The sequence below is a fragment of the Aspergillus novofumigatus genome (assembly GCF_002847465.1).
Source record: "Aspergillus novofumigatus IBT 16806 chromosome Unknown P174scaffold_1, whole genome shotgun sequence".
Taxonomy (NCBI): Eukaryota; Fungi; Ascomycota; class Eurotiomycetes; order Eurotiales; family Aspergillaceae; genus Aspergillus; species Aspergillus novofumigatus.
This window is the reverse complement of record NW_020194274.1, coordinates 2,809,243-2,835,209: the sequence shown is the minus strand read 5'-3', so window position 1 is coordinate 2,835,209 and position 25,967 is coordinate 2,809,243. Positions and strand designations below refer to the sequence as shown.

The window sequence follows — 25,967 nt, the reverse complement described above, 5'->3', positions numbered from 1 at the left end:
GCGCTGAAAGCCAGAAATAACTAATTAGAAAGCACAAATAACTTTGATCAGCAGTTCTTGTCGCTGATTCTCCGTATTCGGTACAAGCTAAGGATGAGAAAGCCTCAGAAAGGAACTGAACGCGATCGGAGCAGCGCTTGGTAAGTACGGTTACGTATGTCCCTGTCGTGGACGAGATAAACCTATCAGTTATTATTAAATTATTAGATACCTAGGTTCAGCACGGAAGCATGATCCTTGTCCTGAAAGCAGCATAGACCATAGGTTAAGTTCCTTCCAGCCTCCCACAACAAGGTAGCATGCATGGCGTAGGGCGAATGGCTTGCTTCCTCTTTCTTCCGCTGCCCCCTTCAACTTTAGGATCTACCTAGCTACAATCTTGGTAATGGATAATCCATCCTATTATTCTCCTTGAGATATATATTTCTTGTCGTGTAGGTAATCAGCTGCATATCAAAGTACACTATGGCTATATCTGTAAAATATCCTTCTGTACTGAAGTCCTGAAATCTGGATGCCTGTCGACGTCTGGTATTGTCTGATTGCACGATAAACCAAAGGCCGAAATCTAGGCCGACCAGAAAAAGCACTCAACCGCTTGCGTTCTCGCTCAAGATTGGCAGGCTTCTCAAGAACCCTGGCGCGTCACCTGTGAACAAGTCACTGCCAAGTATCTTTTATGTGTCTGTATGCGGCAAGTGTACCACAATGGTACTTCCCGACGACTGTCTTCGGAAAACGCCCGACCGCTTCCTGTAAACAACCACATTCATCATGGGATTGTTGCACGGATTTGGATAATTAGCATTTGAAATGGAATTTATTGAAAGCCGGAATCATATGAAGATTTAGAATTCATCATTACCATGGAGTACAGTAGGTATCATAAGGTAGTGATAACAAATCTCACTAACCAAACAACGATTCCATCATGATTTTCCCCTGCTTGCCGCCGCTGCCAACTAAATTCAATTCTGCATCCTCCTGCTTTCCGGATAGTCAACGTTCGGAATTAAATCTGATTAGGTGCTGGGCCGAATTTGCCGTTTTCCCTGTGCTAGTAATGAAATTCATTGGATGTTTTTTTCATGGCTTGACCGTTTCCATACTTTAGCAGGGAAAAGAATGATAGACTAACTACCCTAGGTACCAAGTGCTGGAAACTTATGTCACAGAATCACGAGTAGTCGGCAGTATGCGAGCATTCGGCTTTCAATGGTCCCAGAAATCAGAAATTTGTATGTTCTGGTACATTAGAAATCCAGGCATTCTTTCTCTCTACAACCCTCGAAGCTCGGCTCCTGGGCTGCTGGATGATCGGGAACCGGACGAAGCGCGAATCAGGTCAACGGCACACAACTGTTCCAAACGGTAGGTGCTTGCTTATGTACCTACTTTTACAACGTACAGTACTCCGTAGCTCCTTGCGATATTTATGAGTTTAGAAGTCTGAGATGCTTTCTTCGAGTCGAAGTTAGCAGTCTGGACCTCTGCAGTCTTCAATAATCATAGAAATAATGATAATTGATCGTAAAAAGTTGATAAATCGTCCCGTTGTCAGAATAATATTTGTTGTTTTGCGCTTCTGTAACCGTTTTCCGCGTTTTGCCTCCCAGAGTTAGTTATGATCGGCCACCGCCCGTCCTCGTCGGTATGTATGTAAACTATCTGATCTCTCATCCTTTTTCTTCCTCTTAACTATCTATTCGTCTATTCCTTTCCCTTTCTCCTCCCCGAAAGGTGCCAACCAATTTGCTCCTAGTAAGTCCCCCTGCTCAATTATCTCTCAGTTCTTTTTGCATTCTGATTTTCTCGCCGGTCTTTTTCCTCTTCTTTTCTTTTTTTATACTTTAAGCCGCCGTTGTTCGTCGCCCCCCTCCATTCCCCGTGACCACCGACCAGACGGCGACACCGTACGTACCTTGGTGCTGTATTTTTGAATTTTTATCATTTTTATTTTATTATTATTAATTCTCTCTCATTTTTTATTTTTTTTATTTTTATTTTATTTTTTGGTTTTCAAAAAAAAACTTTTCTCTCTTCCTTTTCCTTTGCCCTGGGTCATTTTCTATCAAAGCTCTTGTACTTTTTCTTTTTCCCTCCCTTCCTCTCTCTCCTCCACTCTCCTAAACTCCGCACCTATACGCATTGTTCTTTACAGCCCTTCATCTGTTGTTGTTGTTGAATCAGACACCGTCCCTATCCGAGGATCCTGGTCCCCATCTCGCGCATCTATTGACGCGAAGCAGATTTTGGCTAGTATTCTGCCCACTCTAGCACTGCTGGTTGTGCTAGACCCACTTGCACGCCGCTTCCCTGGTGGATACAGAACCATTGACTCTTCTGACAACGTGCGGATAAAAAGAAGTTCCCACAGAACTTGATTTTCTTGTGGGTGACCGTGGGGAATTCAGATTAAGCATTCGACTTCAATCCTGACACTCTTTTTCTGCAGTGGAGTCGAACTCGATCCTGTACACATCCATTGTTGCTCCAGCAGTTTCATCCTCGTCGCTGCTTTCGATTGTTGTGAGGGACTGCCTTTCCGTCGCAACCGACCTTGTCCTACCGTACTCTCTCCGTGTTACAGGAGGGAAAAGTTCCTCAGTGATCCTTTCTGGAAGGACAAGTGAACAAAAAAAAGTTTAAGCAAAGGAAAGGTTGTCACCAGTTGAAGCTGGACGACATTGAAAGGATTTCAGTAATCTGCTGAGCTTCGTTTCCTGTTCGAAAAAACGTCAGGGAAGAGGGATTGTCTTGGTCTGCGATCGATGACCGGGATACCGTGAACCTTTTGTCCAGTTCAGCCCTATCCTATCTCCCCTCTCGCGTCTTCACCGACCCTTCCTCCGCTTCATGATGGATCCCAGATCTCACCCTTCACGGCCTCCATCCACCAGCCTTCCCCAAGGCTCCACGTCTCTTTCCTCGACACCCATATCGAGCATGCCAATGCCTCAGTACACCATGCAGCCTCAGTACCCTGTGTCTCAGCCGCACACCCTTCCTCCGCTGCAGCCTCATCACAGTCAATCTCCTGCCCCTCATTCCTACATGGGTCAGCCACCATACCGGCCGGATCTGTCGAGGTATCCCGCGTCTACGCATGATGTTTACGCGTCGTCGGCTGCACCCATCATGCCTCATACCACCATGGGTAGCTTGCCACCTTCAACCTTCCTCTCCCACCACAATCACCAAGCGCAGGCACAACAGTCGCAGCACTATCCTCCTCCTCACAGTGTGCTACCCCCGGCTTCGAGCGCGCAGACTTACCCGCAACCAATTGCGCCCGCTCCGCCACGGGATCGCCGCCCCGACTTCAATGGTATGCCTTCCGGCGCTTTCAGCTACCCCGACGGCAAGGCTTCGCCTTGGATGAACCCCGATCCGGTGGCGTCTGCAAACGGTGCCGGACCTTACGGTGCAAAGGAGCCTCCACGCACTCAAGTGGTTGGATCCCAAGGCCGACGTGGTATTCTTCCGAGCGTTCCGGGTCGCGCGACTCCTGTCACCAATGGTGTCAATGGTACCGCTAAAAACACGACGATCCCGGCCAAGGACGCGGACGGAAAGTTCCCTTGCCCTCACTGCAACAAGACATACCTTCACGCTAAACATTTGAAGCGCCATTTGCTAAGACGTGAGTTTTTGCATTCCGATTATTATTATTAGGCATTGACTAATCAAATTTTAATTTCACCTTCTAGACACTGGTGATCGCCCGTACATGTGTGTTCTCTGCAAGGACACGTTCTCTCGCAGTGATATTCTGAAGCGCCATTTCCAGAAGTGCTCCATCCGACGCGGTAATCCCACAGGGGCGACCCACTTGTCGCATCCTCAGGCACATTTGAAGCGGTCTCAGGCTCAAGCTGCAGCAAATACTGCAAAAAGTTTACAGGAGGAAGTCAGTAGTACCGTCCCGCCTTCCAATGGCATCGCGGGTGCGACTTTCAGCGAGGGGGCCGTGAACGGGAATGGTCTGGGTACAGGCCGACCAGGTTTCACGGACCAGCAGCCTCTAGGCTTTACGATGCAGTCTGTCAATGGGTTGGGCCGTGGTCAGCCAGACGACGCCTACGCTCATGGACAAGCTCATCAGAGAGCATCCTGGATGGCTACTCCCAAGCAGAACCCGTACCTTGTGCAGCCTGGCACTGAAGCACCTAACCAGCAGCTGAATGTTGACCGCCCTTCCCTTGAACAGGCGAAACCCCCTGTCGTTGATCCCAAGCGTCCCATGATGCCTGGACCCGACCCGAATCACGGTGGTGGACTTGATTGGACTTCCATGTTCCAGCCCGGAGCCTCCGACGGCTATATCAATCATGTGTTCCCCCAGTCCATGGCATCCGGCCAGGAGCCGATTCAAGCCCAGGTTGAAACTGAACGAAAGTTCTACCCTACCACTACGACGGCTGGCCCTCAAGAAGGTGGAATGAACGGTCTATACTTGGCTTCGACTACTCTCAGCGGCGATGGTAAGTAAAATGAGAACGCGCGTGGCTATGTCCGAATAAACGTTTTAAGAATAACTTTCTAATTTCCTTCACCCAGGCACCGTGCAAGCCGCCAGACAATAGTCAGTGGCTGAAGGGGATGGTTGCGACCCGACTAGTAGTGAAGCCTGTGGATATTGTTCCTTCAGGTGTTCCTTTGGGCCTGATCTACCGTCCGGAAACTCATACGAGGTGTATTTTCGCGGCTTCTACAACAAACGGGTCATTTCATTTTCTGCTCCAAAAACGAAAGGTTTCTTCCGGTCAGCATTTTTCTACGGCGAGCGCAGTAGTGCGGCGGTTCTGAATCGGGTTTGATTTTCTCCGACTCCATTACGAGTGGCAGATGGGTCGGTGTGTGGTTTATCCGGCGTCCACAAATAGACTTGGGCATGTGTTATTGTGTTTTGTGTTGTTGTTCACTTTCCTCATCTCATCGACGCGACATTCCTCAGGGGAAAGTTGCCGTCGCCTTCAGGTCTCGATTCGCATGACCTTGTACTTCAAACGCCGAATGCGCGCGTGGAAGGACAGTTGTTGGGATTCTGATTGCATCACTTTACGGCCGTTCAGATCCGCATTTCATTTCCCTGTCGACCATGTAAGTAGATTCTGTACGCTCTGCTCGGACATATGAGCTTGATTTGGTCCAAGAGACATTTGTGGTGTTTTTATCTTCCTGTTTTTGTTTGTTATTATTGTGTGCGTGTGCGTGTGTTTTTATGGTTTTATTCTCATTGTGTTGTTTCCCATGCCCCCTCCTTTGTTCTGTTTGCCATCTTCTCCTCTCTGCAAAAAAAGAGTGTGATATGTCTCTCGAGGGTCATATTTTTCATACGATCGGAGGCTGGTTTGCGTTCCGGGAAGCCGAGCGTCGCCGTCTCTGTTTTGAGTGCTGAAATCTCTTGTCAGCCATATGAGATGGTTCTATACGTGCTATGTGCTGGGGTGTGCATTCTGTGTTCGAGCCATGTTCGTCTTTCCGTCTTCCGATCGGTTTGAATCGACCACAGTGGTGGTGTACCGATTCAACCGTGTCGGATACGAGCAGGCAAACAACGCCTGTGCATGTTGCTTTTTGACGAAGCAGTATGGGACAGATGAGCAACGGCAACACAAAAAAAAAGGGAAAGGGAACCAGGAACACCTGGGAGGGGGTAAAAAGGAAGGATTTGAAAAAAGAAAATAGATTATAGACAGTCGATGTTCGATTAACCTGCAAAAGACGGGCAAATGGGAAAAAATATGCTACTACAAACATCCTAAATGACCTAAATTCACTCTGTAGACACCTTGTCCAGCCTCGTAGCGAAGACAAACGGACATCATTCTTAGGGGGGGGAAGATGCACATGTGCAACGCTGTTGGACTTCCCTTCTGCCCGGCGCGGAGATGCGCTTCTGGTTCCGATATTTCCCTACCTCAAGCTGCAGCTGCCGTTCGTCTAGATTTCCCCTCATCTCATCCATCGGATGATTTAGATCGCATGCAGGGTATCTACATGCCGTCTAGAAATGTAACGATCGATATTTTAAGCCGTTTCCCCTCATGATATATTGAGTACGGAGTACATCTGGTAGAAGAGAAGCCGGTTTAACCCCCACAGTTCCCCTCCATCCATTGTATTATGCCCCTCCGAGTATTCCCTTCCTTACTCCAGGGTCATGACTTCTTTGTGAAACCGCTCAAGCGAGCCATTCAGTCTGAGGGATCCGTTCTTCAGCTCCTGCCTCTCTTATCATCAAGTCAGTATTCCCAAACTATCTTATTTTGCAACTGTTTTTCCTTCTCAGCGTAGTGCTCATACTAACGGACCCCAAGAGTACCTAAAGCGAGTGAAGACGTCACCGCCGAGTCTCTTTTCCTCCGGGGCGATATCAGCAACGGCTGATTGGCTCGTCCAGCGGCAAGCACCACAGCGGGTCAAACTTCGGAGTGACTTTGGGGGAATCCTTCGTCTCAGAACGAACGTCTCGCTATATCTACTCTGTACAGCAAAGTATCACAGACCTCCGAATGATTCGTTTGTCTAGTCGTCCCGCGCAGGCTGAATATTAAACAGTCGATCCAGAGGCGTTTCTCTGCCAGATCTGCTCTCTCTCCCTCTTCCTCCCGTCACCGCTGCCAAAACTGGGAAGCCCACGAACTACCGCCACTACTAGTCCACTACATCCCATCGCCTCATTCGAGTAATATACGTGATTTAAGGTGCTTTCTGGCCCTTTACGAACCCGACGAGACAGGTTGGATCCAGGATACGTTTCTCGTTAGGGTCTTTCCCATTCGAGTGCTACTTGACAGACTGTTGCCTTCCGAAGCCGAACAAAATCATCATGTCCAACATGTCAACTAACAGGCCTTTTCTGGCCAACTTCCTGGCGGCGTTTCGAGCACAATCGACGTACAAGGCCTCGACAGCTGGTACTCAGTCCGCCGCAGGTCCATCCTCCTCACTCTCTGCCGCTCAGATCTCTCAAGGGGCCCGAGCAATAGCCACCAAAGCCGGTGCCGGCTCGAATGCGGCCACTTCAGCAGAGCAAGCATCCTCTACCACTGCTGCCGTACAAGCGGCATCAAACCACCATTATCATCACCACTCTTCCTCTGCGGCTGCCGCATCTTCACATGCTAGACCTCATTCCCACCCTCGACCGTCGCTGAATCAGACTTCCCCGAGTACAGAATCCCCTGCTTCTTCTATCTCCACCCCTCTAGCTCCCTCTTCCCCGCCTACACCTGCCTCATCAAATCCCATCCCCATCGCGGACGGTCATGACCGCCAACGGCGAGGGAGTGACAGTTCCAGTGGATCGGGAGGCTTCCGGGATGCCCTTGGCCCGGAGAAGTGGTATATCGGCGGTCGAACAGCTGCAGGAGAGGAACGCTTCTACCGGTTAGGGATGGTGACCAAAGGTGGTGGACGACTGGGAGGCAGTGGACGAGTCGGGAGCATTGATCAGTTGAGCCTTTGATCTGCGTTTGCTCCGATCCATTGGAAAGCTTCTCCAACTTGATGATCCTTATGATTGCGAAAATTATATTATGGATGGGCGTTTGAGTGATTGGCATTGGTTTGGGTGTTTAAGGGCGTTTCCATCTTACGACGGGGAAGGCTTATGCGGGGGCTGGGAATGGGATTCGTGAAGAAAAGAACTAGTGCTTCATCTGTCTTCACTATTATTTCCTTTCTTGTCTACCATTACTCCGCTCATTGTCTTTTGACTGTTTCGAGAGTATAACTATCGATGCGTCTGTACATGAGGATATAACTTTGTTGTATGTATGCATACGGAACAGTGAACATTGATCATGACAATTGACCAGCGTACACCTCACATAGCTGATAGGTCTGTCTGGTGCAGACCTCTCATTTTGTTCTCTCTCGCGGTTCCGGACGCAGATGATGCATATGACTGAAGGTCGTACGAGCGCGTCCCGATGTCAGCGCATAATCCTCCGGGTAATACGGTCATACATAGAGAACAACACAAGTATAGGGACCTAATGTACACACTCAAACATTCCTATCAGCCTCCTCCCTCCTCTCCCCGCCAACAACCCTCCCTCTCCCTCTCCGTCCCTCAACCACCTCGCCCGGCGGCCCATCACTCAGCCAAAGCATCGGCACAGCCGTCACCGCGGCCAACGACCCAAGCGTCCACGCCATCGTCTTCCACCCATACCGATACTCAACGAACCCACCCCAAAGCGGACCCAGGAACATCCCCATGAATGAAGACATGGTCTGGATGCCGAACGCCTGCGCCACGGCCCCCCGTTTGCCGAAGATCCCGGGCCGTGCGCGCTCCATTTCTTCAAGGACCTGCTGCGTTTCGACGTACAGCGCGGGCACGCAGGCGTTGATGAACAGGCCGATGAGGGTGAGGAGGACGAGGAGGAGGATGATGTGTGGGGTTGTGTTGGATTCGACGAAGCGGAGGCTGATGAGCGGTGGGGAGAGGAGGAGGAAGCCGGTGAAGGTTACGATGCGGGCGCCGTATCGGTCTGAGATGGAGCCTGTGGTTGCTGATTAGAGTGTGCTGGGGGTTGTTTGGTTTGCTGGATGGCTGGCTGGCTGGCTTACCAAAGTATGGTTCGAAGAGCGCTGTTATGGCTGAGGGGAGGAAGGCCACTCCCGCGCCGAAGGGGCTCCAGCCGAATTTGTTTTCGACAAAGACGGGGATTGTCTGTCGGGTTGATGAGCGTGAGTATGATTCTCCTGAAATGTACCAGTTTGAGGACTATGGACAGCGTACCGAGTCAAAGGCGGAGTATAAGATGCCCTGGACGAGCAGGGCGAACGAGGAGATCATCACCCGTGGCTGGCGGGCTATGCGCAACAGAGCAATGTTCCTCCATCCCGTTGCAGATTCCGAGATCCCTGATGAGTGCTGAGGGCATCCCTCACCTGCGTTCTCCTCAGGGCAATCCGACAACCATGCGCGGGCGACCTTCTTCTCGATTACGGCCACTCTCATGACGAAGTCGACGCCGACGATGGCAAACGCCATGGCAAACACCGCATTGTACCCGGCAGCATTGTAGACTAGTCCGCCAAGCAGCGGACCAAGGAGGAAGCCCAGCGCGATCGACGACCCCAGATACCCGATCGTCTGACCCAGGTTATCGAACGAGACCGAGTCGGTCATGAGCGCCAGGCCCGCGACGGCCACCATGGCTGTCGCACCGCCCTGGAGCAACCGCGCAACTATGAACAGCCACACGGTATGCGCAACAGCCAGCATCCCCATGGAGGCGCCGAGCAGGATGAGCCCGAACAGGTAGGGGAACTGGCGCGTCGGTGCGATGTCGACGAGGTACCCGAAGATGGGGCAGCAGACGAACGCGACGGCTGCCTCACACATCAAGAGTACGCTGACCCAGTATTCGCCTGGACATGGAACATGTCAGCAACAGCGTCATTTGAAGACAAGCAGCTTTCTGCGCGACATACGTTCATCGTATGGAACTCCTGCCCTATCGACCAGCGCAGTTGGCATCACTGGAACAATCTACCATATCTGATATCAGCAATTGCGAAGACAGTATGTTCCATAGCTGCTCACCATTGCATATAAGAAGTAATCCTGGAAGAGACAGTCAACGACCAGACGAGTAACAAGGCTAGCTTAGATGTCCCACTCACTGTAAATGACGATGTCCATACGGTGGCGATAATGAATGCTGTGGACGACCGTATTTGTAGAAGCCAAGGAGGGCGTTTATGCCCTTTGCTGCTTGAGCAGAACATCGTCTGCTTGAATTCTGTTCAGGAAAGTAGCAGTTGAACGAGTGTGTGTTGTCGCTTTGCTTTTGTCAATCTTCAGCTGGCGCCATCGAACTTCGTAGCATAGCAGACTTTGATGCATCCACTTAGAGCTTCCTTTCAACAGCAACCCTAGCTCATTTTTCGATCCAACCAGTCCAGTGATATGATATCGGGAAGACAATGACATCTGCTCTCGCCAATGATTCAAGAACTTGTCGAGACGATGACAAACAAAAAAAGAATGAGCAGTGGAGCAATGGATCAGCGGCCAATTAGAATGATGAGTTGCGCTCGATAATTGCTTCAACTTCATGGAGCTACATCAATGCCGTGATTTCTTGCACAAGCTAACACGCAGCTTCTCAAGATAATCTGATACTATCTCTGCTAACAGATAGTCAACAGTCATGATAATCCGACAATCAACATGTTGATATGTCTGGGGTTTTTCCCTGCATTCCTTCCTGTCATTCTACGTGGTCACTCCACAGGCCAGACAGACTCCCGAAAAAGCGAAGTAGGACTCTCACATTTCGGATCCTAAGACCAAGAATGTATGAGCAATACGCCAACATTGTGGAACTAGGCCTGTCCATGATGAGAACTGATCATCAGCCCAGTTCGTTTGTCCAGCGGCTGGCATCTTGACTCCATGCGGACAGGTCGCCGCATGTATACCTCAAGGATTCAAAGAGCATCCTGATTACCACCATCATTCAACGGTTTTCATCTACTAATCGTACCATGCGATGGACTGTTGGGGAGTCGCCGGCCTTTAAAATTATCAGGCACCAGGACCTTGGAGTTCCAAACACCGCGCGATAAGATAAACGGCGGAGGACAGTAAGGAGGATGGCCGCAGCCGTCCAAATGCGCGGCTTTCGGAGGTGGCCGACATGGACAGCCAGCACCCATCATGCGATGGTTTTTCGCGGTTGTCCCTTCGTGACCGGATTTAAAAGCTCTTGTGTCGCCTGCTTGCGTTGAAGTACCAAGCTTTCCTTTCTCCTTCACCCGCATTGTTAGATCGTGAGCTTTGGCTTGCCCGTACCCCCGATTTCCTTATCGTTCTTGAGCTTCCCCGCAGGACTATTTACCCCGACTCTCCAACTACACTTCTTTCTAGACAACTACGGCTACTCAGCTCCATTAAATTGATCAAAATGTCGGCCTCTGTTACTGCTGCTCGCTACGGAAAGGACAACGTCCGTGTTTGCAAGGTCCACCGGGACGAGAAGACCGGTGTGCAGACGGTGGTGGAGATGACCGTCTGTGTGCTGTTGGAGGGAGAGATTGAGACTTCGTGAGTCGGAGGTTAGAGCACAGAGTCAGACAAAGAGTACTAATCGGGGATTTACGACAGCTACACCAAGGCAGACAACAGTGTCATTGTCGCTACGGACTCGATCAAGAACACCATCTACATCCTCGCCAAGCAGCACCCCGTCACTCCTCCCGAGCTCTTCGGCTCCATCCTGGGCACCCACTTCATCCAGAAATACAAGCACATCCACGCCGCGCACGCTCACATCATCACCCACCGCTGGACGCGCATGAACATTGACGGCAAGCCCCACCCTCACTCCTTCGTCCGCGACAGCGACGAAACCCGCAATGTCCAGGTGGACGTGACCGAGGGCGCCGGCATCGACATCAAGTCCTCCATCTCTGGCCTCACCGTGCTCAAGAGTACCGGCTCGCAGTTCCACGGGTTCCTGCGCGACGAGTACACCACCCTCAAGGAGACCTGGGATCGGATCCTCAGCACGGATGTCGATGCCTCGTGGCAGTGGAAGCGCTTCAGCGACCTCGCCGAGGTCCGCGCCAACATTCCCAAGTTCGATGCCGCCTGGTCCGCGGCCCGGAAGATCACCCTCAAGACTTTTGCGCAGGACAACAGTGCCAGTGTGCAAGCTACTATGTACAAGATGTCCGAGCAGATCCTAGCGGCCGAGCCCTTCATCGAGACTGTCGAGTACTCTCTGCCTAACAAGCACTACTTTGAAGTTGGTGAGTACTGACGATGCTTCCTCTGACTTGGGTCCCATTGCTAACGTTGTTTTTCTGCAGACCTCAGCTGGCACAAGGGCCTCAAGAACCTCGGCAAGGACGCCGAGGTGTACGCGCCGCAGACAAATCCCAACGGGTTGATCAAGTGCACCGTGGGCCGCTCATCCAAATCTAAGCTGTGAGAGTGTCTCAGTCAAAGGATTGCATTTCATGATTTGTCACGGGAGTTAGCCAAGGCATAACTGTACATAGTCTCTGGGAATAGGGTATTTCATCTAGCAATCATCCATCTTTCACTTGCGTATAGTACAGAAAGCACCGAACATGTAGACGACTGAATCCCGCTTCAAAGGAGGAAACTGTTGGGAATGATCGAATAGAAGATATCCTGAGAAAGAAAAAAACAATAAGTCACAAAACTCCCACCCATGCGCTAGTAAAATCGGTCCTAAAATAGCACAGAAAATATAGAGTTACAGAAGCAGATGGCGTCGCATCCGAGCGGGAGAATAATTCGCTTTTGTTCGATTTCGTCCCCCTGACCAGGCACCGTTCACGCAGACTGCTTGGCCTCAGCCTCAACCTCAGGCTTCTTGAAGGCCTGTTGCACCTCCGGCAAATTGCCAATAACCGACTTGTTGCCGAACTTTACGATATTCTCCTTGTAAGGATGAGCCAGACCCTCGAAGGCTGCTCATGTCAGCAAGAGAAGCGCAATCCAACAGCAAAGACCCAAAAAACTCACTCTTCAAACGAGCCAACCTCTTATCCCGAAGCCGGTTCTTAGGCAACATCCCCCGAACAGCCCTCCGCAGAACCTCACCACCGCCCCATTTCTCGAACATCTGGTCCATGGTCATGCTTCGCAGGCTGCCGGGCCGCGTGGTGTGCGTGTAGTACTTCTTCTGGAAGCGCTTCTTTCCCGTAGTCCGCAGGTCGCTGCAGCCTACAGCGACGACGTAGTCTCCGCAGTCTGTCGAAGGGTCGTAGATGGGCTTGTGCTTGCCCATGAGGAACAGGGCGATGGAGGAAGCCAGGCGGCCGAGCGAGCGCGGGTCAGAGCCGACGTCGACATAGTGCCATGTACGAGAGTAGGCGAGACGTGTCTATACGTATTCATGTTAGACCAGATGGCAGAAATGGAGCTGCAAAACAGAGCGGGCTACCGCACCTTTCCGATGGTTTGCGACATCTTTGAACTGCTCTCCTCAACGAGGATAGACCGGGGTGAAAGTCGAAATCAGAGCAATTGATTGAACAATCAAAACTGAATTATGATGAAGTCCCCAGAATTCGAGTCCCAAGTTCCAAGTTCCCAAACTTCCGGAAAAACCTCCGCTGAGTCCGCTCCCTACGTCCAACCTCCAAACTCCATCGCCGACTCCCGCAGGCTCTAGTCTCACGTGACCGCAGCCCCCGACAAGCCCTAGAACGGCACTAGCGCGGCGCACTAAGCGAGTTTGTCCGCACGGATTCTGCCCATCTCGAATCGAACGCCGCGAGAAATATAGCCCTGCGACGACGACAACTTTCCAACCCCCCCTTCGAACCCACCCTCCGGCACACTCCTTCTCGACACCGACAAGGGCCATTCTACACATCATGGCTTCCGTCCCGAGTGTGCAATGCTTCGGCAAGAAGAAGACGGGTAAGTTTTTTCAAAGGGGACAGGAACGCGGAGATGAAGAAGAACGTGATCACTAACTTAGAATTATCTGTATAGCCACCGCTGTCGCCCACTGCAAGGTATGAGGAGAATTCTTTCCATTTCCCTATGATGTCGCCCCAATGGCAAACTGTGTGATTTATCGAGATGGAATATCCGGAACGTGAAAGAGAAGGGTTGATATGGAGGACAAAAACGGGGATTCGCTTTTTCATTCGCATGGAATCAACAGAACAAATGCTGAGAATTTTGTTATCAACAGCAAGGCAAGGGTCTGATCAAGGTCAACGGCCAGCCTCTCGGCCTGGTCCAGCCTGAGATCCTCCGCTTCAAGGTACGACTACAAAACCCAACGGAAGGCGTCGCAAAGATGCGAAGGAAAAGAAGATAGAAAGGAAAAACAGAAATCTGACGACAATGCAAATAGGTCTACGAGCCTCTCCTGATCGTCGGCGCTGACAAGTTCGCCGGTGTCGACATCCGTGTCCGTGTCTCCGGTGGTGGTCACACCTCCCAGATCTACGCCATCCGCCAGGCCATCGCCAAGTCCATCGTCGCCTACTACCAGAAGTACGTCGATGAGCACTCCAAGAACCAGCTGAAGCAGGCTTTTGTTCAATACGACCGCACACTGCTCGTCGCCGACAACCGTCGTACGGAGCCCAAGAAGTTCGGTGGTCGCGGTGCCCGTGCCAGGTACCAGAAATCCTACCGTTAAACGACCCCGCCAATCAAAAAGCCACGAAAAAAGCGCAGAATGGTGTTGTGTTTCTCTCATGGTGTACTGGGGAGGAGATCATGGTGCAATCCCACTGGGCAATCGAAGAAGGTTCGAATTTGGTTGTGGCAGTGGAATGGGTTACTGGCTCTGTCTCGGATGGATTTAGTATAGGCCAGGAATCTGAAATATTACCCATTTTTCTTGTTTGTCATTGATCTGTCCCTAAACAGAGATAAGCGTTGCGGATGTTATCCTGCGTTGTCTGTTTGGGTCATCTTTCTAACTGTATGGTCTGGACCAAAAAAGGAATGCAATTTTCGGATATACTGTGACCAGGACTGACGCAGGAAAGGCGCAGTTGTCTTGATGACTTTCTACCCTTACAAGACGCGGAAATCAAACACCATTCTGCCTATGATCGTTGATGACCTAATTCTACAATTTGCTAGAAATTATTGCACTTAACTTGCCTCGCAGTATATGCCGAATCGGGACCTCCCGTCACATACATATGTAGAAAGCATCGGACGCTGAAGGACGCGACAGAAGCCATATCCTATGGACGCTTAGCATTTGGCAATGGACGACATCTGCCTACCAGAGGCGGTCTTGCTCAAAGAGTGCTGCGAGTCCCTGCATCACTAAGAAAGTTCCGCATCCGCATTCACTAGATATGCACGAGACCAACTGGAAGAAGCTTCGCCTGCCGTACCAACTTCCCTCAGTCAAGATATTTAGAAATATTCGAGATTGTCTCATGCAAGGCAACAATATCAAGGGGAAACGCAAGGGAGGAATGAACGCACTTTGCCATTTGAGCATCCATCTGTCTTCGGAACATCCATGCCAGATCGGCCACCAGGGTTAGGCTGAGACTCTATTCTCCACAATGTTAATGCTACCGTTCAAACACTGGGTGCCCAATGCGCCAGGTAGACTCTCGTGGTTTTCAACATCATCGTCTCCGGACTCATCAAGGTAAAGAAGTTGAAACCGATTTGAAGCTGACAATGACTTCTTTGAAGCTGGTTGCACATCTCTTTTTGGGCCAGAGGGAAGCTTGGAGAGTAGCCCTGCGCATTCGTCAGGGTAAAACCCAATGCGCATACCCTTGTAAGAGCCTCGAGACATCATGCAGGACCGAGCAAATAGTGTATTGTGAACGGAGTTGGTGGAGATGTATGCATTTGCTTGCTTGAATTTCACAGTGATCACAATCAGGTTGTGGATATGCTCAAGGTCCCTCCGGATAAGTGATTCGGTGATATTTGCATTCACATTGTAGATGACTAGATTCCGAGTTGCGCCGTTCCTGATCTTCGATCCAACGTATGGGGGAAGGTAGAATTGCCGGTCATTCCAAGAGACCTCGACCTATGAAGGTGAGGAGTGGTCAATTACAGGTACACATGCAATGGCTTCGATAGGCTTTCTTACGCGCTTCCCGGCAATATGACAGCCATGAGTTTTTGCGTGCTGCAGGAATTCGGCAGCGGCAGCTGGTTCAACAAACGAGACGTAAGCGGCGCGATCCCGAGCCCGAAGGTAAAGATGCAGCAGAGCACCGCCTCTCACTGTATCAACGACATCTTGATGAGTGGCCCGGTCCGGTAAGCCGCGAATAAAGACTGTGCGTTGAGCTCCCGGGGAAGAAACAGAATCTGCGCTTCTCGACTCGTCATAGTCATCCTTTTCGGCACTGTTTGGGGAAACGATGCCATCATCTTCAGTATCCTCCTCATAGATCTCGCCGACCTCATAAGAAGCATTTTCATAATCGTTGGAGCTCTTGAATTGGGTAACAGAGCGATTCTCGAGTCCATCAATATCCTTCTGCTCATGGAGCTCTCCAGAAACTTCGGAGGACTGAGACGGAAGATCTGCTCCGTAAACCAATATCTGAGGAGAGAGTGGTCAGCAACCACATGGCTGTGCGGCTTGGTATGCAATCATACATCGAGAGTTTCTTGAGATAGACCCCCACCCAAAAGAGAGTCTTTCAACTTCTCTGTATGGTGATAGATGAGCATATGGGCTTGCAATATGGCCTTATGATCCGTCAATCAGCGTAGGATGTGTTGACTCACTGAGATGATTCGATGCTTGCAGCTAGATTCATTAGCAAATGCGCTGAATAGGAATTGGACGATGTCTTTCTATCTTACCAGCTGCTGGTATTCTGATTTCAGAATAGTAACATAATCTGCGCCGAGCAGGCTGGTATTTGGAGGTAAAGTTCGCTGGTTAAGAGTCACGCGAGCATGAGCCGGGGTAAGGAATCCTCGCGTAGAAGATAGGAGGAACTCACAGCTTCAGTTCTGTCAGAAGCATCAGTACTGTTATTTTCGCTTTCTGATTCTTAAGACATGCTAGCAGAGATGAATGGCAAAATGGAGCATGAGTACTTACTTCTGAGCAAAGGATCTAGAATAAAGGCCACCATATGAGGTGATTGAAGACATTGTATCTAGTACCAGAGTTAGTTGATGATGGAGTAAAGAGGAAGGAGGGAGGAAGAAGCAGACCAGTGAACTAAAAAATGGCATCTAATAAGTAGATGCTTTTAGCCAAATCAGAAATAAAGTAAGGTAGAAAAGAGTTTAGGCAGAGACAAGGTGCATGAAAGGGAAAGACAAGATAATCTCCTCGTCTCTGGGGACAGGCATATCGCAATCATTCAATAACCCCACGTTGACTTTGCAGGAGCGATCGACCAGAAGACCAAGGGAGTTGCTCATTTGGTCGTTTCCAAAGTATACTTCTATTTTCTTCATGTTCTCTCCACGCCCTCTTATCTCAGGCAACTTGAACAGCTTGAGTCTATTGCCATACTTACTCCCGCGATTGTTTTGATGAAACAGAAGTCCAAGGTGAGTACATCGATGGCCATTGCTATCCTATGAGAATACCTACCATCACGACTATCTACGTACTATGCGGAGCTCATCGATATACTCAAAGGTAGGCCAAATCTGAGTGTCAATCTGCTATGTCGTTCTCTCTTTTCAAACGTCGAATATGGGCTGTGTGACCCAACACTCACTTTTCCAGACTCACCCTGTCTAGTGGCGCTGGACAAGTCAGACCAACTGGTATCTCCAAAGAAAGACAAGGTCAAGTAAATGATGGTTCGCAGGACTTCGCATCAATCAAAAGCGTTCCACCATCCCTATGATCTGCCAACTCTTCCCATTGGCGGCGATGCACAACCGGTGAGCGGACGCAAGGCGCTTGCTTGCTACGATTGCATATCCAACTAGCACCAGCCACAAAGCTCATCGCCTCACTGCGGATGCTCCATTGCTCATCTGCAGTATTCTGTACAACCAGTGTAAAAATTGACAAGGCAGCTGATTTGATTTTCCTGCAACCTATATCCGAGAAAGAAAGCGGCAGTGAACAGATTTGCGCAGCCATCCAGAAATTTGAGAAATGTCCGCAGTTGGCGTATAAAGATAAGCAGACTTTTCCAATAGTGAATCGTTTGGATATGGAGAATTAGCACGACCATATTTGGCGGTCGTGGGATTCAGCTGGCATGATGAGTGTCCTGTTATTCCTGTGAACTGCTAATGGAACAGTATATGAAACAATGAGTATCTCAAAGCGGCCTCACGTCATGACGACGTCTGATTTGCACTAGCTGACCGCTACGCACATAGTGCAGGATGCATTATTAATCGTCAGACAAGCCCATTTTCAGCCAAAATGGGATTGGATGTGAGGCCGAGCCTCGGGTTGCTTCTTGCTTAGCTCACATCGGTGAAGTGTGAAGATATCAGCGATTGAAGAATGTGGCATGTGTTATAATCTCAAAGTTTCTCCTGCATGCACATTCAAGCGAGAGGATTATCTATAAGAGGCTCTACTCAGTATCTGCTGTCTGTGACTGAGCCTCTCTCTCATCATCCTCCTGTGGCCTTTGTAGAGCTCTTGGAGGCTCCGGTTGTTGCTCTATGTTTGATCTAGTATCCACTGCTTCCCTTCGTCTGATTCTCATTATCTGACCGAAATTGGCGGCAACCTGAAAGAGAAAGGTGGCAATGAAAATGCCAATGATGAGGGTTTGTGACAGATATGATTCACCGTCTTGCGGCGCAGTCCGCCGTTGGTTGCTTTCATATATAGCAGGGCTGGCGGAACCGAACGACACAGAAACAGAGAAGGAGAAAGGCGAAAAAGAGGTGAGGACACTTGTAGATCGCACTGACATGGACGATGTTATCGGACCTAGAGCCAAGGGAATGAGACCGAAGACGAGAAATGGGACGGCTAGTCATAAGAGAGAGGCGAAGGATTGTGGAGTCGGCCTGACCAAAAAGGTGTCGAAGTGAGTATAAAGTGCTCTCTAGAAGATTGATTGAGAACCGGTAAGGGCAATTGAGAACATACCACTCCCGGGCCTCTGCCCTTCTAGCCCACTGTGCGGTGATCTTCAGCCGCTCCCTAACACTTGTTGCTGACAGAAGCGCGTACTTTTCCTCTTCGGATACTGGGAAAACACAGGCAAGCCACCAAGGGAACTGCGCTGGATCCGAAGGTATATCTCCGTAGGCCATCAAGACGCGCGGGTGCAGCCATCTGGCACCTTCGCCCCGCCGCTTTCGTACAAAGTCCAGTCCCAACTGGAACAGTTCTTGCGTTGACATGGAGTCTAGTGGCTGTTGGGATGGCCGGGCTTCTGTTGAACGATGGGAGATGGTCGCCGTCTCCAAGGACTCCAAATTCTCCTCTTCTGCGATAGGAATATCGTCAACACGCTGTATTTGGCCAACGTGGTAGCCATCCACTATGTGAGATTTGAGAACTTTGAAGCGCGATACACCATTGGCAAAAATCAAGCTTCTGCCGCCAGGAAGGGGCTCAAAGCGCTCGACCCTAAGAACTGTTCCATATTGCATGAATTGGGATGCTCCTAGTTGTCCTTGCGGTCGTCCTAAGCGGTTATACATGACCATCCCAAACTTGCGATCTCTACTCTCCATGACTCTTCGTATCATGAGGCAGTAGCGAGGTTCAAAGATACGCAAGAAAGTCGGCATAGTTGGAAATGATAGAGAATTGACGAACAAAGGAAGAATGGTTCCAGCCTCTGAATCAGGCTGCTCCTCAGCCAGACTCTGCCACTGTGAACTGATCTGGTCCGAGAAAAACAGCTTTGTAATGTCGGATACCCTCTTATTGACGGGCTCAGAGTTTATGGTCGAAGCCATATTCAATTTGCGCCGGCAGATAGGACAGAGATCACTATGATCTAAAACGGTTGCAACACAGCCGCGGCAGAACGTGTGGCCACAGGGTGTGGTGAACGGGTCTGTGATCAGCGAGTAACAGACCTGACAGTCCAGTTCATTCCGGATGGAATCTTTCAATCGCTCAAACAGTGCACTTGACTGATCGACCTGTCCAGAGCAGTCTTCGAGAGCTCTCTCGTATATTATCTCCGTCGCATCGCAATCGAAGCGTCCCTGCTTCACCAAGTTGTATACTCCCCTCAATACATCGGGACCGATGTCCGCACAGTTCAACGTTAGCTCCTGATCCTTAAAGCCCTTCCAGGTCATCCGAAGCCCATCCTCCCCCTCATTGCTCGTATCCGACGCTGCCGCAGTATGCGCGAGAACTTCATCAAAGACGTCCACGAGCCTGCTCAGTAATACATCGACCCCACAGTCGCCCACACAATGTTCCCCATGGCAGTTATGCTTCCCTCTCCAGTAGCACCTGAAGCCTTGCTTTCGTCCCTCGTCTGCCGGATACGTGATTCCCTTCCGCTCATGAAGCGGGGGAAGACAAGCTCGGCAGAAGGTATTCCCACATGGCAGCCTGAGCGGTGACCGGAGAGGCCGCAAACAGTGCGAGCATTGAATCAAGCGTATGAGAGAATGCGCTAGGATCGGCTGAGAGGTCGTGACGCTGTCGGGGATCGTGGGTGCGGCGCTGACGGAAGTGCTATCTCCATCGTGTGGAGAGTGTGGAGAAAAGGTCACTCGGTCATCTTCCATTGGTACTGGGCCAGTTGATGGTCAGGATACGTGAGTGTGACGAATATCTACGGTGCAAGTAGTATTGAATATTCCACTATTTTTAGTATAAATTGCTGGAGTAGATGGCACGATGTGATAGATGACTAGCTTGGAACAGATCAATGTTAGTTGGGGTGCTAAAGGACTGCGGAGGCATAAGGCCTCGGCCATCCCGAGGTTTAGTCACTCCACTCACTCTTGGTTCCAACCAATCTGACATCGAGAGCTAAGCTACATCATACTGCACTGAAAAGCTTTCAGAAGCACGACCGCAGAAGTATCAGTAGTAGCCCACTCATGCTGGATATGCTGCATAAAGGATAGAATGTGTATTTGTATGTACAGAATTGCTTATGAGACGCTTCGTGAGCCGACGAGGAGCTCGAAGCCAAGAGTACCGGTGAGCCCTTAACTGTTGATCAAGTCTTCGCCCGTTGAACTCCTTCTCCTCAGTTGTTCTGGAGTCTGGTCTCAAGCAGATGGGGGAATCCTGCGGAGTCTCAAGTGTATAAGAGAACATAACATGGTGACATCTTTCATTGCTCAGGACTGGACATTCCTGAACGCCATACCAAGACAGAAGGGGGTACTCTGGAAGAAAACGTAGCAACTCGCGTAAAATGCCTAACCTTGAAATCGGGAATGCAATAGTGTGGTTCGTAACCATCGTCGTCATTCACATTCAATGAGAGGAGGGGAAGGAAGAGGTATGTATCGATGATGATTTTAACGTAGGATGAGGGAAAAGGTTACAAAGGCCCAAGGCGGGTGGTCCAGCCATAAACAGTCCATCAATCGGATTCTTGCGATGAGGCCGTCTCGGAATCAGTGTCTGAGTCTTCTTCCAGCACGATACGTCGCATTACACTCTTGTCAAACAGATCAAGGGCGAAGCGTCGTGCCGGCAGTCGATAGTGATGACCCTCGAGGATGCTGAGAGTCTTGCGGAAAAGGTGAGGTTGCCGAAACCGATCCGGATCCTTCGCTTTAATGCTACAGATTCACATATGTCAGCTTAGTTTCTATTCGAGATAACCGTGATCTTGAACACTTGATCCGCTTACTTATGAAGATCTGTGGCTGCTCTTTTGGATAGAACTGTATTTCCCATGTCGACTATTAGTTTCAAGATCTTCTGATTGGTAGGATCTGGATCGGTCGTGGCCGCCTTGAATTTTTCATGAGACAAGCGTTTGGCTTCAACCGGCCGAGAATGAGAAGGGAAATCGACCTGCAATCAGAGTTCAGTATACTTTGGATGGCTTGACTGCTAATGTGTTACCTACCAAGAACAGCTTTTTGAAGTCCGTGGGCAAACTCAGCCCGATCGAGTCCCCTTTCTGGTCGACTGCGGAGTCCCATCCAGCTTCCCGGAGTACTTTCAAGCCATGTCGACTGCGAGAAATTAAGCCAAGAACAAAGAAAGCAGTGCCCCTCATCGTCAAGACTTCAGCACTTTCGGCAATCTTCACAATATGTTGGACGATGTCCGTCTCAAGAAACGGTGCTCCCAATTCCATGGAGCCAACGTTGCCGACAGCCCAGAGGCAGCCCTTGACTTTGAGAAGCGCCTCGGTATCTTCTTCGTCCAATCGAAAGTCTCGAATAGTCCAAGCGAATTCACTGAAGTGGCCCGATTGTTCCAGAAGTCGACATCCCTCTTTCGTCCTCGCAAGTTCTCTGTAGAAATGGGGCGGTACAACTCCAACGTCCTGCAAATCCACGAAATCCTCAGGCGCAAAGCTCCCCCTGCGGGGTTGGTCAACGTAGGCTCTCGAAAGCGCAGCTTCCACGAGACCAACATAGGCGTCGTTCCGCCCTAAGAACCAATCATCCATTTCTTGCGTGATATAGTCGAGGCCGTCCAAGTAATGATAGCCAACTGATGTCGACAAAAATCGTAAAAGTAAAGGTGCTCCAATCTCACCGAGGTGATCGAGAGAAGGTCGGCATTTGACAACATATTCAAGGTAGTCTCGATGGTTGCACGCTTCCTCAAGTATCTTGACGGCAATCTGACATACGGAAACATCAGGATCGTACAGCTGGGTTACCAAGAGCTTAACAACCCAGTCCGCTCTACCCAGTCCCCCTTGAGCGGAAAGATGCACATTTCCAACTGCGTACTTCCGCAGCAGCTTCGTCGCGAATATGCGGATATCTTTAGAACCAGTAGTGAGAGCTTTAGACAGCAGAACTCTCAAATGGCTTTCTTGACTATAGTCGAGGTTACCCAAAAGAGTTTGTATCAGATCGTCCCGATCCCGAAGTTCAATTATATGGTAGAACATGTTGAGCATGTGCCATCGCTCCATCATAGCAAGGCCGTTGGGGTCGCCGCTTAGCGTTCCTAACATGGCAAAGTATCCTCCGCTCAACGTGGTAGCCATCTGCTCTCGCGAAAAAAGAGGCGAGGAGGAGGTCAGTCCGCTCATGCGGTCGACCTGTGCGAGACATTCAGCGACCTGCCTTAAGAATTTGTTCTCCGCCAGGTACTTCGTTCCCTCTGGGACTTGGACTAGAGTGCGCATCAACGCGCATCCAGTCCGAATATAGCGCTGATTCGGCTTGGTGTTCGGAACCATAGAGAATCTGTATTTGAAAGGTCGATAGAATCCTATGAGCCGTTTCATAAACTTTGAGCCCTTTATGGCCTCGTCTAGTCTCTTCGGGTTTGTTAGGGGCCCTTCGACAATACGATGGATCAGGTCCCATTTCCATTTAATGTAGTTGACAGTATTCAGGACGTTTGTCTCCAATATCGCATTGCGAAATTGCGTCTCATCCATGGCGGGACTCAGTCGATCTTTGCCTTGGTCGCCAGACAGAAGTGAAGCAGAAATGTCTACATCGACGTTATAACGCCCTGCTCCATTGGAGTAGCCTACCGAGCGAGCTAAAGTTCGGTTTATGCTCTCAATTTGATATATGGTTGAGCTGCACACGTCGTGGTTCTCGACATCAAATTTGACGGCTGGTGGGAGTAAATGCGGAAGAACTTGGAGTTTCGCGCTGATACGTTGAGGTAAGGAATGGTGTGCCAACTTTAACACCTCTGTCAGAAGCAGTGTGGCTTTCCGCCTGAGTGACTGATCAGTTTCTTCCTCGATGAGATCTGAAAGAGACTGTTCCTGGTTAGAGTATGTACGGAAGGAGAAAGATTCGTGAGAAGCATACCTGTGAAAGTCCGGCATCAATCAGCGTCGCGAGAATCAATGTCGAAAAATGCGCCGTCAAATCAAACCTATCACCATTGCTGTCGTAAAATGCGCGAACTGGTTTTGCGTCGGACTCGGATCTGAGGTTAGCGACTCTGCCATACGTGGTGAGTCGGCGGCCTGCGAGAAAGGAAGATGACCATGAAGGTGGTTTGATTCGGAGGGCATCAAAGAGTAATTCCATAATCAGATTTCTTGCCTGTGGATCTGGGTAGTGAAGCGATTCTAGGAGGGATTGAAGGGGTTTGGCTTCATGTCTTGCAAGGATTATCAACCCGGGCCATGTTTTAAGCATTGCGGAAATGGCCTTGGCAGACGATTTCAATCGTCCATTATGAATCGAGTCCGAAAGGGAGTCAGTAAACGGCGCGAGTACGGCCTCGAGTTCGCATCCTCCTTGCAGGTGTTTTCTGCTGTGTGGTGTATCGAGAACATGCAAGAAGCTTGCAATCAGACTTTCCGACGCGCCAAAAGTCCCCTCTGCTAAAGCATCGTGCAAAGTTGCAAATCCTCCAGCATAGGCGATCAGCTCCGGATCCTTGACCAAGATTTCAGCGAGAGTCATAATAGATATGTTTCGAAGACGGTCCTCATTATGTTCAGCAATGGAGACGATCGTTCGCACAACAGCTCGCGAGATTTCGTGAACGCCGTCTTTCACATCCAGAAAAGCTCGGACGAACTTTAATGCCTGTTCGCGCTCAATGCTAGCTTTGCTCTCCTTGACTAGAGATAGTATCACCAGCTCATCTGTGTGCAGGGACCGGATGATTTGAAGCGACTTTCTATCAGCTATGGCGTATCGAGTCAAGCGGTAGCCAGCCGCTACGACTTCTTTGCTGTCGCTTAAGAGCATGACTTGAACGCGCAAGCCAAAGACGGACCAGGCAAGGTCGTATTTTAGGGTTGGGTGACGTCTAAAGAGTTCGACCAGACTGTTGGCGCGTTCGACATAGTAATCTGGCGCCATCCCTTCAATCTCAAGCGCCTGTAATGTTTCCGCGAGGACGTAAGTAGGGGACTCCATCTCCGCCTCGGCTTCTTCCAATCGATCATCGTCAAGTGTGAGGTCGTTGTTCCGGGAGGGCGACCGCCTGGGGCTACCCCGAAAAAGAGACATCGAAAAGCGATTCCGCGGAGGAGTTGACGGCGCCTGCGCACGTAGTAATTCCTCCTCGAGCTCATGGTGTAGTTCCGCAAGCTTGCGATTGGACGAGCTCAGTTCGGATTCTACCCTCAACCGCTGATCCTTGGTATGTTTCGGGTCCTTGGCCAGAAGTGCCTCAAGCATGTTCTCGGTTCCCGTTTTGATCTTCATCTCTTTGGCGATCTTGTCGCGAATCGCAGCCTGGCGCTCCTCGGTGCTCGACAATTCATCCAACTCAACATTGCTGCTTCCTCGTCGCCTGTAGGTACCATCGGGTCGGGGTGTCACACTCCGCGACGTAGTCATGCTCTTAAGCTCCGAGCTGAAGCTACCAGGACCCCCGAGGGAAGGCGCTAGAGAGCCTCCAGAACCTCCCCGAGGGCGGATACTTGCACTGTTTCCAGACTGTGAGCGACCATTCCTCCCAGGTCTTGACGCGGTCTCGACCCAGCTGCCATTTGCGGAGGCATCTTCCTGGCTGGCATACGACCGTCCATCACCCAGGTCACGGTGCTGGATCGACGTTCCGGAGAAACCTGAATTATATCCGGACGCCATAGGTCTCCATCTAGTCGCAAGTGGGAGAGTGCGTATCACCTATCGCGCAAGAGATAAAGGATGAAGGACCGCATTGAGCTCGAAGGAGGTGTATCAAAAGACTGTATGGATGATGCTGACACGGGTGTCTTGTAAACAAAGGCCGGTGACTGACTTCAGGTCAGAATGAGGCGCTGTTTGGAGAATGACGAGTTCGAAGGGAGGGGATGCGTGCGCCGCGGTCACGGGGGGCAGCTTTCCGGGAGTGAAACAAGACCGTACCGCAAGCTATTCAGATCGGCAAAGGTTCGATGTAGGTATCAGAATAACGGCATCATAGTGTCGCTTCAAAGGTTCGAAGAATACTCCAAGAAGGGACTATACTCTCCCCTGTTGATGGTTTCCAGCTGGATCTCAAGTCTTGGCTACCACTGGCTGACTAACTCGGGTGACAACCTTATCGCCTAAGGCCGCTATTCTTAATTGGGCTTTTGCTTGTACGACAAGTAATAGATCTTGTTCTTCTCGGTGCCCTTTGAGAATTAATGCATAAATTTATGCACCTTGTTTGGCTTAAATTCGGGTTGTCCAAAATGGACCCTGCATATCCGAACTAAAAAGGCTGTTTTGGGATCATTGCTCTGTAGACGTTGATGCACCTCTGGCTGGGGAATATATTCAAGACAAGCGGGCCAGGCACTCTCTGCCAGCTTTAACTTTAGAAGACTAGTTGGTCCGAAGCGGATCCAACACTCAGAGAGGGTTATCAAGAGGCCACAAGAAGCTAGTACAACTGAAAGCAATAGTGATATGATATTCAACTTCCCACTGACAATAGGCAGTAGATGGGCATATAAGATACCTCCCACCG

The 25,967-nt window shown here is 50.2% G+C and overlaps 10 protein-coding genes across 10 annotated transcripts; 5 read left to right on the top strand and 5 right to left on the bottom strand.

The window, feature by feature from the left end:
* Positions 1-1,022: 1,022 nt before the first annotated feature.
* Positions 1,023-1,502, top strand: P174DRAFT_437296 (uncharacterized protein). The gene has a single exon (XM_024826259.1). It carries the CDS (start codon positions 1,196-1,198, stop codon positions 1,373-1,375), a length of 180 nt encoding a protein of 59 aa, XP_024687460.1. The 5' UTR covers positions 1,023-1,195; the 3' UTR covers positions 1,376-1,502.
* Positions 1,503-2,946: 1,444 nt separating this feature from the next.
* P174DRAFT_361828 (putative C2H2 transcription factor) lies at positions 2,947-4,492 on the top strand (the record flags this gene model as incomplete). The annotated part of the gene is made up of 2 exons (XM_024821814.1): positions 2,947-3,643; positions 3,711-4,492. The coding sequence occupies 2 exons, from the start codon at positions 2,947-2,949 to the stop codon at positions 4,490-4,492; spliced, it is 1,479 nt and encodes a 492-aa protein (XP_024687459.1).
* A 1,881-nt stretch (positions 4,493-6,373) lies between these two features.
* P174DRAFT_437293 (uncharacterized protein) lies at positions 6,374-7,610 on the top strand. The gene is made up of 2 exons (XM_024826258.1): positions 6,374-6,501; positions 6,565-7,610. The coding sequence occupies exon 2, from the start codon at positions 6,836-6,838 to the stop codon at positions 7,472-7,474; it is 639 nt and encodes a 212-aa protein (XP_024687458.1). The 5' UTR covers positions 6,374-6,501; positions 6,565-6,835; the 3' UTR covers positions 7,475-7,610.
* Positions 7,611-7,834: 224 nt separating this feature from the next.
* P174DRAFT_456495 (MFS transporter) lies at positions 7,835-9,753 on the bottom strand (the record flags this gene model as incomplete). Its single annotated transcript, XM_024829437.1, has 7 exons — positions 7,835-7,915; positions 8,089-8,519; positions 8,587-8,689; positions 8,759-9,393; positions 9,457-9,514; positions 9,569-9,589; positions 9,649-9,753. 7 exons carry the CDS (start codon positions 9,751-9,753, stop codon positions 7,835-7,837), a joined length of 1,434 nt encoding a protein of 477 aa, XP_024687457.1.
* Positions 9,754-10,934: 1,181 nt separating this feature from the next.
* P174DRAFT_382564 (urate oxidase) lies at positions 10,935-12,201 on the top strand (the record flags this gene model as incomplete). The annotated part of the gene is made up of 3 exons (XM_024823124.1): positions 10,935-11,074; positions 11,135-11,781; positions 11,842-12,201. 3 exons carry the CDS (start codon positions 10,935-10,937, stop codon positions 11,961-11,963), a joined length of 909 nt encoding a protein of 302 aa, XP_024687456.1. The 3' UTR covers positions 11,964-12,201.
* Positions 11,970-13,128, bottom strand: P174DRAFT_437290 (mitochondrial 54S ribosomal protein uL13m). The gene is made up of 3 exons (XM_024826257.1): positions 12,953-13,128; positions 12,527-12,887; positions 11,970-12,471 (listed from the first exon to the last, which is right to left on the bottom strand). Exons 1-3 carry the CDS (start codon positions 12,971-12,973, stop codon positions 12,335-12,337), a joined length of 519 nt encoding a protein of 172 aa, XP_024687455.1. The 5' UTR covers positions 12,974-13,128; the 3' UTR covers positions 11,970-12,334.
* A 206-nt stretch (positions 13,129-13,334) lies between these two features.
* Positions 13,335-14,634, top strand: P174DRAFT_437289 (40S ribosomal protein uS9). The gene is made up of 4 exons (XM_024826256.1): positions 13,335-13,429; positions 13,505-13,527; positions 13,710-13,781; positions 13,875-14,634. Exons 1-4 carry the CDS (start codon positions 13,384-13,386, stop codon positions 14,163-14,165), a joined length of 432 nt encoding a protein of 143 aa, XP_024687454.1. The 5' UTR covers positions 13,335-13,383; the 3' UTR covers positions 14,166-14,634.
* Positions 14,635-15,032: 398 nt separating this feature from the next.
* P174DRAFT_362550 (RNA-binding protein) lies at positions 15,033-16,630 on the bottom strand (the record flags this gene model as incomplete). The annotated part of the gene is made up of 4 exons (XM_024821867.1): positions 15,033-15,542; positions 15,606-16,067; positions 16,477-16,486; positions 16,578-16,630. The coding sequence occupies 4 exons, from the start codon at positions 16,628-16,630 to the stop codon at positions 15,033-15,035; spliced, it is 1,035 nt and encodes a 344-aa protein (XP_024687453.1).
* Positions 16,631-18,033: 1,403 nt separating this feature from the next.
* P174DRAFT_509016 (putative ATP-dependent protease (CrgA)) lies at positions 18,034-20,310 on the bottom strand (the record flags this gene model as incomplete). The annotated part of the gene is made up of 2 exons (XM_024831511.1): positions 18,561-20,310; positions 18,034-18,301 (listed from the first exon to the last, which is right to left on the bottom strand). The coding sequence occupies exons 1-2, from the start codon at positions 20,171-20,173 to the stop codon at positions 18,034-18,036; spliced, it is 1,881 nt and encodes a 626-aa protein (XP_024687452.1). The 5' UTR covers positions 20,174-20,310.
* Positions 20,311-21,062: 752 nt separating this feature from the next.
* Positions 21,063-25,485, bottom strand: P174DRAFT_31414 (putative cytosolic regulator Pianissimo). The gene is made up of 3 exons (XM_024821650.1): positions 23,372-25,485; positions 21,481-23,319; positions 21,063-21,425 (listed from the first exon to the last, which is right to left on the bottom strand). Exons 1-3 carry the CDS (start codon positions 25,115-25,117, stop codon positions 21,255-21,257), a joined length of 3,756 nt encoding a protein of 1,251 aa, XP_024687451.1. The 5' UTR covers positions 25,118-25,485; the 3' UTR covers positions 21,063-21,254.
* Between the last annotated feature and the right edge of the window lie 482 nt (positions 25,486-25,967).